The 9,571-nt window shown below is 40.9% G+C and overlaps 1 protein-coding gene across 4 annotated transcripts in view; it reads right to left on the minus strand.

Annotated features, from left to right (window-relative positions):
- Positions 1-140: 140 nt before the first annotated feature.
- Positions 141-9,571, minus strand: part of St8sia1 (ST8 alpha-N-acetyl-neuraminide alpha-2,8-sialyltransferase 1) — a 124,204-nt gene continuing 114,773 nt past the window's right edge. For all 4 annotated transcript variants that reach the window (XM_010615537.3, XM_033766279.1, XM_019206301.2 and 1 more), the window contains one exon: positions 141-3,770. In XM_010615537.3, the coding sequence (XP_010613839.1) occupies positions 3,284-3,770 (487 nt within the window). In that variant the 3' untranslated portion in view covers positions 141-3,283. The remainder of the gene's footprint in view (positions 3,771-9,571) is intronic.

A 9,571-nucleotide genomic window follows, 5' to 3' on the forward strand; every position in this document is an offset into this window, starting at 1 on the left:
TTTTTTTTTTTTTTTTGGTGGTGGTTTTTTTGAGACAGGGTCTCACTATGTAGTTGAGACTGACCTGGAACTCACTGTGTAGCCCAGGCTGGTCTGGAACTCACAGCGATCTTCCTGCCTCAGACTCCCGAGAGCTGGAAATACAGAAATGCGCCACCATGCCCAGCTGAGCTGAGTCTTAAGAGTCAGGAATACTAAATTAAAATTGGACCAAGTTGGAAAGTACCTACAATTCTAAGGGTCCTAAGTTCAGATCAACAAAATTAACTAATGGGAGTTGTTTGGTTGGTTTTTTGTTTTGTTTTGTTTTGTTTTTTGGTACCGGGGATTGAACTTGGAGTCCTTGTGCTTGTGAGGCAGGTGCCGGAACCACTGAGCTAAATCCCCCACCCAACTAATGGGAGTTTATAACTCAATTTCTTAATAGTAATAGCATATTCCAGAGTGCTCTACAGGATAACTCTAAAGAAGTTCTTACTTAGGAACATATATATTCAATAGAGAAAGATGCATAACTCCAGGCTACACACACATTCACAAATATACACTCCCCCCCCACAGATTTCTTGTTCAGTTTCATTGAACCAAACACAGACAAATGTATATATCTGGCATAATTATGAATTATCACTCTCAAGTCACGGCAAACTATGAGCTACCCTAACAAAACACTTAGGAAATCACAGTCATACTTTGAACAGTAAGCATGTGACGATAAGGTAGAACAGTCAAACATTCACTTTGGTCTAACGTAGGGTTTCTCAACCTTGGCCCTTCCGACGTTTTAGGCCAGGCAATTATTTGCTGTGAGGACCTGGCCCACACACTGTAGCACAGTTAGCAAGGTCTGTGGCCACCACCCACATGCGCTAGTAGCAGCCTCGCGCCATGATGATGAAAAATGTCTCAAGACACTGTCCACAGCATGGGGAAGGAAAGGGAATGCCTTAGCTGAGAAACACAGATCCAGTCAAACATAACTGGCACTGGCCACTGCTGCTTTGCACTTCAGAACAGAATTAAAAAATTTATAGACTAGGGCTGGGGATGTAGCTCAGCAGGGCAGCACCTACCAGGCAAACGCGAGGCCTTTAGTTCCATTCCCGGTACCAAAAAGAGAAAAAATTTACAGACTAAATGTCATACAAATCTACTGCATATATCTACTCCAGAAATTATACTTAGATGTATAACTTCCAGATAGCATTTTCAATAGCAAGGGGACATACAGCTTTATGAGCCCACTGATAACATTTAAACAACTTTACAAATTAGTGTACTGCTCTGACTAATGACACAGCTGATTAATTTATGCATGTTTTTGTAGCCCTTTTACATTTTTTAATGAAGTATATTGGTAAAAATGTATTCCTTTCTTAGGTGAATACTTAGGTATTCTCTTAGGTCACTGGAGGAAATATACTCAAAGGAGAGCTGTGCATGAGTAAGTATTTAACACAACTCATTCATAGTATCTTCCATTACACTTCTGATGCTATATGAAATCAAAATAGCGACCCAGTTTACAAGGAATCACTCTCAAAATTTTAACTTTCCAAGTATCAGTATAACGTGTTATGCCGACCCATCACCATTACAAAAGCTAATTTCTACAATAAACCCAACATTCATTTAGAAACCCCCTACACAGACAGAACCTCAAACAAGGCTTTGTTATCTTGATATCTCAAAAGTTATCCCACTACAAAACAATGACACTTGCTTTCACCTCCACAGCATACTAAGTTTCTACCATCAAAATTGAAGTAGAACATTTTTGTACAGTTTCCCTACATTTTTATGACACTTGAACAAATAAAGATAATGGGTCTCCTTTTAGTTTAGGATTCCCTAATGCACAAAGACAATGCAAAAGTTCCATTGCCTTTATATGTAAACACATCTAGCTGTTTGGAACCTGTCAACAGAGTTGTCTTGCTGTGTGCAAAGGCTGCTAGACCAAGCTGCCTAAGTAGTCCTACCCGTGGCTAAAGAAAGAGTTACTAATTCATATCCCTTTATTTGTATGAACCATGACTTGTGTGACCTTGCCCTACCCAAGGCCCCTTCATTAGATTTGGGTGGGAGTCAGAAAGAATGAAACAATTCTGCTCATTCTGGATTAGGCATTTGGGGGTAAGACTTGCATCTCATGCTGGTACACACATTATGAGCAGCAACCATAAGCTGGCTTGTCTCATATGAACATGTACTGTGGCTGCCCAACACTGATTAAACATGCTTTGCAATACCAGGTCATGTGGGTTCAGCTCTCATGGTTACATGAGAAGGAGATTTGTTTGACTCTTGTGTAATGTGTGTACATGTCAATATGCATCTGTGCACACACATGGTGTATCTTGGAGTGAATGCCATATACATAGAAAAATGATTTGTCTTCTAGTCTGTCTTCTGCAGACACTCAGCTTTGTTCTTGTGCTTTATCTCTGAACATGAAATTTTTGAAGACAATTATGCTCATTTAGTCTTTTTGCACTAAAATAATAATAATGCAAACAGATTTCCATAATGCGGACCTAAAATCGAGTATCCGTCCTAATGCTGAGGAGGGAAAGTGGCTCGTGTTACCCAGACAATAAATCGACACAGTCTAAATCCAACAATGCTTCACGTCATCTAAGTACACTTGACAGAGGAGGAGGAAACACTTCTTAAGTTTTTAGAAATAGAGGGGAGCTACAGTTAATATAGAATTGGCTCAACAAATCACAATAATCAGCTGTAGCATTTTGTATCCTTATTACTCAATAAGGGATTTTAAAAATCTACCCCATCACCCACTCTCTGCCCCTAAATAGGGCAAAAATAAATAATAATTTTTAAAAACCTATGGTGCTAATAAGTCTTCATAAGACAGGTCTTTTTGAATTATATTAGGCCAGTTTGTGTTGATCATTAGCAACACACTTTTGCCCTGGCATTTTCTTTATTCTATCTTGATTAGTTTGTCAGCCTCAACAGCTAGAGTTCATCTTGTTTCTGAATTGCATCTTGCAGGTTTGAACTATACAAATGTGCTTTGCCAACATCCTCATCAGGATTTTCCTAGTTGCAAATGTGCTACAAAATGTTTCACAGGATGTTCCATTTCTTATTTATCTTCCAAGCCAACATTACAAGTTCTGCTTGAGTTTTTGTTGTTCTTTTCACATCTTTTGAAGGGGCACACATAAATCCACGAGACAACCTGATCGTTGCCCTTTGGAGTCACATGGAAAACCTAACAAATACCCTGGCTCAGCGCTTTCTTCTTCTGCCATCCCTAGGAAGGGGCCTGGAGTGCGGGCTCCTCACACGGATCTAGCTGCATTCTCAGTGCTCCAATTTTATGCAGATACCAGAGCTGGAGAAATTCTTCTGGCATGGCGTGGAAGCCAGAAAAGGGCAAGACATTATCATAGTAGTGGTGGCTGATGGGCTGCTCACGCATGTTCACAGAGAAGGGCCAGAAGCCATAGATGGCCACCTCTTCGCAGAGGCCCAGGGCTGCGCTCACTAGAAAGAGTCCTGTGGACAGGCGCTTGGCGTGGATTCCCCTACTTTTCCAGAACTTTCCAATGCTACGCAGAAAGTTGGGGTTGGCAAAAAGTACTGTTTGATTGGCACCAACATCTGACAGTGTATAATAAACCCGGAGGGATGGCTCCGTTCCTGTCTTCATAGAAAAGGCAGGCATGTAGATGTAACTGTGGTTGTAGACTTTCATGTTGTCCACGAATGTCTTTCTGGACCAGAGGAGGTTCTGAAACCTATTTTTTAAAAAAAAGAGGTTCAATTAAATCTCAAGAAAAGAGATTCATTAAAATCCACCCTACTGATTTCTGATGGAGCAAATCATCTCAGCAATGCACACGAGAAACACTTCACTTGCATTTAAAATCCACTGTGAACTTACCAATTATTCTGGCTTTCTTACACCCCAGTGCCTTAAACTCAAGTTTAACATTCCTGAATGAAGTTCTTCCGAGCAAAAACACTCTGTACATTTTGTTCTTTTTCAGAATGTATTTGGCCTGGAATGTAAAATGGCTTAGTACCCCTGAGTTCATCAAAGTTATTGGCTGGGGTCTTTGTAAAAACAACATGTGTGGTCTGATATAAGCATGGGGCTGGTTTCCTGGTGTGCAAATCAAAGCAATCACTTCTCCAATTCCTTTTCCCACCAAAGTAGGCACTCAGGTTAATCAATGCTGTTGTAACTATGGTGTTACATGAAAAAACAAAGACTTGCTACAATTATAACAAAATACAGAGAGTTGCCCATGTTGCTTGCTTCCAAGAATTTTACTTTTCAGTGTGGATCACCTAAACACAGGAGCTCTTGTTCAAACGAATTCAACTAAAATTTATGGTGTACCCACGATATGCCAGACACTTGGAAAATAAAGCTCTACAGACCCAATTTTTCCTTTTCAAAATATTCAAGTCCAGTTGTGGAAGTGAAAATATAAATGAATCTACCATGCTATCCCACATTGATATTTATATAAAGTACTGTAGAATAAAGATGAAAAAATAATCCTGCCTTGGAAGAGAGAGTGGGGTCTGTGAACACTGCAGAAAGGGGAGAGTATTTAATGACCTCCCCTTAGGGAAACAGGAAGAGCAGCAGCTACCTGGGAGGCATGGTTTGGTGGCGGCAAGAATGCCTTAGTGCAGTGCACCCAAGATGAGCGGCCACTATCCCTGGAATACAGGAGACAGAGATGGCGGGAACCATAGTCAAAGCAAAGGCATTTTGCAAAAGCTGTTTATGTCCCTCTAGTTTGTCCAGACACAATGTGACAGTAAGTGCTCACGACACTTCTACAGTTGTCAGTCTGCACCCAAAGAAAGGTAAGAAGATAATCTTGGAAGAGGATGGACAACCTGGAGATCGGAGAAGAGGCTCAGACTGAGATAGCTCAAGTGAAAAAGGAAAGGAAAGAAGAAAAACAGGACAAGAAACGTCAGGAAAAGCGCAGTGGCCTAGACGAGGGTCTTACGAACCGAGATTTCTTCCACAAAAGGCAAGCTGACCATCTCTGCCGAAATGCAGGTGAACAGCATCCAGCAGACACTGCAGTTCTGTCCACGAACAAAACTAGGCCACAACTAGCAGAGGAACATCTGGCCTGACACGCTGGCAGGCTCATCATAAATATGTGGAATTAAAATTTGGAATACACAAATCCAGAGGATTGTGTGTAGCAACCAGCGTTATTTACTCTGCTTGGCAAGAAAGAAAGGTGCATTTTATAAAGCTACAAGATGGGAAATCTTTCAAGCTTTCTTGAAGTCTTTGTTTCAGCAATTTTCCAGGGGCCTGACAGAAGAGACAACATGGTCTTCCGGTAGAGTCCCTTTACCTTAGCAGAATTCCGGAAGTACCTTCAACTGTACTCTGGTGTGGGGCAACTTCTCCAACACCTATTCCTGCTTCCGAACTTCAAGGGGGCCTCTGCTCAACAATTCCCTTATCTCTTCTCTTGCCTGCCCGTTTGTTCTGCTCCCTTCCTAAATACTAGTGGTGCAGTCCCCAGTACCACAAGAAACAACAAAATAACACAAATTCTTTCCCAGTCACACGGATACAGCATCTGGAGTAACTCCTATTTCACTCGCGGTCTTCTCACTTTAGTTAGAAGAAGCTGGAGAGCTTACCAGTGTCTGCTTTCCTGGATTCTGATGACAGTGATCCAGGGGGGTAATTTTTATTTCAACTCTCCCTGGAAGATCAAAGCATCAGTGTAAACCATCTCACCCTCTGCATTAACACCTCTTTCCTGGCATCTTCTAATTTTATCCCTGCTGCCATTTGAAGAGGAAAAAAATGTCCCTTCTTCCCTTTTAGGTCTTGGGACAAGGTGTTTTACATTTCCTAAAAGGCCTGTGGTTTAAAGTGGGTTTTTCCTCCTTTACATTCATCTTCTCCATCTCTACCAGAATCATTCTCTTCTGTATTCTAAACAAAGTCTGAACCCCCCACTAGCTTTATTAAAGCATATTTGACAATTTAAACATGTATATATTTAGCCAGCTGTGGTAGTGCACACCTGCAATCCCAACCTTCTGGGAGACTGAGACAGAAGGATCACAAGTTCAAGCCCAGCCTAGGTTACTTAGTGAATTAGCAAGAGCCTTTCTCAAAAAATTAAAAAAAGGCCTGGAGCTGTAGCTCCATGCAAAGGCCCTGTGGTCAATCCCCAGAACCACAAAACAACAACACAAACTGTGTAGTTGAAGGTGTGCAATATTTGATGTATGCCAGGTGACGATCACCACATCAGGTTAGAACATGAGAGGGCTCCTGATACGGTCTGTCTATACTCTTCCCAGAACTACATTCTGCTCTCATCATCGCACCATCAACTTTCACAAAAGAAGCCAGTGTATTTATACTGTTGTCCTTTCTTGCTTCTGCCTGCCCTTATTAGTGAGCAATGAACGGCTCTGGGTGCTGATGGCCCTGGTAACCTGTGTTGCTGTAATGAATTTACACACTAGGGGAGGATTCCAGGGATCTTTGATAAAATTTCTTGATACAATCGACACTCATCTTGTTCCCTTTGTGTGGGAGGAAGGAAAGAGGTACCAGGGCCTGAACAAAGGGCCTGACCTATTTCCCAACCTCTTTTTATTTTTTATTTTGAGACGGGGTCCCACGAAGTCACTAATTTTCCCAGGCTGAGCTCAAATTCGCAATCCTCCTGCCTCAGCTTCCCGAGTAGCTGGGATTACAGGCACACACCACCATGCCCAGCACTGCTTCCTGTCTTAAAGGTGGCAAATGATTCTTGAAAGGGGTCGTTTTCCTTCTTTGAGTTTGAACTTTAAAAACAGACATTACCCACACAGCATTTTTACCGTCTCATTTGTCAACAGATGACATTATTTAAAAATTTGACTCAATTGTCATTATTTATGGTTTACCTAATATGATCGTAAAGTTCCACCAGAATTAGAAGAGCAGTACCCTAACCACTTTCCATGCCCTCATCCTACATGTCAGCCGAACCTGTCAGCGGTCCCTGTATCTGTTTTTGTTTTCTTAAACTCCTTATTGCTCATCTGCTATTGTCCCTGTGAAGTTCTGCCTCTAAATTAAAGCCCAAATCAAACTCTGTCCTTCTTAAACTTACTCTGTCCTTCCAACATAAGCTTTCAAGATTCTTCTTTAACTTCCCAGTAGGAACCGATCATACCCTTCAAGACTGTGCACCTTGAAGATACGAGGCAAGTCTTACTTATCCTTTAATATTCATAACTAGCTCAGAACAGCTGCAAACTGCATGCATGAAAAAATTACTAAACGATAACTGAAAAAGAAAAAGCAAGGAAACCAGATCAGCCTATAAATTAATAAGAAAAACAAAATCAGATAGTGTGTGAATTAAGAAAGTGAATTAAGATAAGTCTGTGATGCTAAAATAAGAACAATGAATAAATATGAATATGGCCACAAAGAAAGAACGTATCAAAAAATTGAGTGGAAGTCACAAAAACGTAGGACGTTTTACAAATAAATTTAACATGTGATTGGAGACATAAGTATAAAAATTATTTAATAAAAATATTGTGATAGCTAGATTTGGAAACTTTTTCGAAAATGCATTTACACATCAGAAGAAAATTACAAAACAATTTTAAGATAAGTAAGATAAGTATTTAAAACCTACATTATGAGAAACACGAAGGAAAACAACTGTGGACTTAGACATTTATAAAATAGCTTTCAAGACAGGAAATTACTGACAAAATTGACTATGTCAAGATGTGAAAATTCTTTACCATGAAAAATAAAATAGCTAAAATATGAAAGAAATTACTCTAGAAATATTTACAGCAAGTATGACAAATAGGTTAATACTGGTAATCTCATAGAGAGTAAATATACTGACACACTGATATGAAAACTACAAAAAGACAGTTTAAAAATATCAGTTGACTATCTGGAATGCAAAGTACAGAGAATAATGAAAGGCCAAAGGACCATTTCTCTCTTTGTACAAGACTACAGAAATGAGAGAAAAACTGCTTTAAAAAAGTTAAATGCACTTTGAAAAAAGAAGAGAAAGCAAACCCTCATTGGGCCCCAAATCTGAGTTACTTCTGTGAAACAGACTTCAGGAAGGGGGAAGAATCCTATATCTAGAGGCAGGAGAAACTGGAGAATGTGCTTGTCCCGGCACAGTCAACAACGTTATTATTCAGATTATGGGGTAGGAAGACGTCCAGGTGAGTCACACCCTAAGATCCTGCTCGGGTCGGCTGTCACTGTATGTGGGAGGGAGTCTCACCTCCAGGCTGGAACTGGGCTGCGGTGTGTGCCTGGACAGCTGGATCAGCCTGGGACTCCAGGAACTCTCAACTCATACGACACTGGCAGCCGGGTTTACAGCTTCCAAGTGGACTGATGCCATTACCTGGCCCAAGAGAAAAGTCCTGCCGATGACGACATCTGGGAACCACTCAGGAGGACCCAACCTTGCCATCTTCTCAGCCCAGAGCAAAACCCACCCACAGGCAGATCCAAGCTCTGCCCAAGAGGGTCCATTCCCCATAAGGGAAAACAGAGCCAAGATCAGAAGACACAGAAGCACAAGCTCCACACGTGAGTCTGACAACAAAAGGAAAGAACAAAGGAACTCAGAAGAAACCAAGATCATTCGAGGGGCAGAAGCAAACTCTTAAAAACGATGATGTTTGTTTTAAAATATTATTTACAATTATATCTAGACTAGAATGCTATAAAAAGGGGAAAAAACATTCAGGTAAGAAGAACTGTTGGCAATTAAAAAATATAGCAACAGATGGATTCTGGAAAAGGAAAACTCCAGGAAACAGCTCCACAGGAGGGCAGGAAGCCATCAATCAGATTCTAGGGAGCAGCAAAGACAGCTCCAGGATGGATGTCCCAACAACAAAAAGTGCCCCCAAAAGAAAAATGAGTGTCGCAGTCAAGAAGGAAGAGCTGCAGGTCCAATGGAGTCCGGAGATGACTCACTGCTGCATTGAGAGGCTTTATTAGAGCTCAGGAAAGATTAAAAGTTGGACAGGACATGAAATACTTGCAGTAGGCTTCTTGTCTCGGATGTGAACTACGCCTACATAGATGCTCGAAGTCAAGCCTGACCACGCACTGGACTGCGATGAGCCCAATGGACAGGTCCGGGAGGTCTCTGGGAGGGTGGGTCCAGGCAGCTACAGCTTCACTTTCCCCTCAGCAACCACACACACGTTGGTTATTTCAACAGTGTAAATAAGCATGCTGCTTTCGAACAAAACAAGACCGAAGGTCAGCCAGATAAGCTGAAAGGAATTGATTTTTTTTGGAACAGGACTTGGAGAGAGGGGACGTCTGACACAAGATTACTGCTTTTTCATTTTAAGCTGTGTTAAAACTAGGTGATTTCATAAAATCATGTACATGCATTATTTTTGTAAAAATGGAAATTTAATCATTAAAATCGTAAGAGAAGAAAAAACAATTTATGTTGATCAATGCACGACCACCAAGATCAGAGTCAAGAAATTGTATTGAACAAGATACTTTCAAAATAAATAAATA

Source organism: Fukomys damarensis, unplaced genomic scaffold, assembly GCF_012274545.1.
Source record: "Fukomys damarensis isolate Sample0158 unplaced genomic scaffold, DMR_v1.0_HiC HiC_scaffold_19, whole genome shotgun sequence".
Lineage (NCBI taxonomy): Eukaryota > Metazoa > Chordata > Mammalia > Rodentia > Bathyergidae > Fukomys > Fukomys damarensis.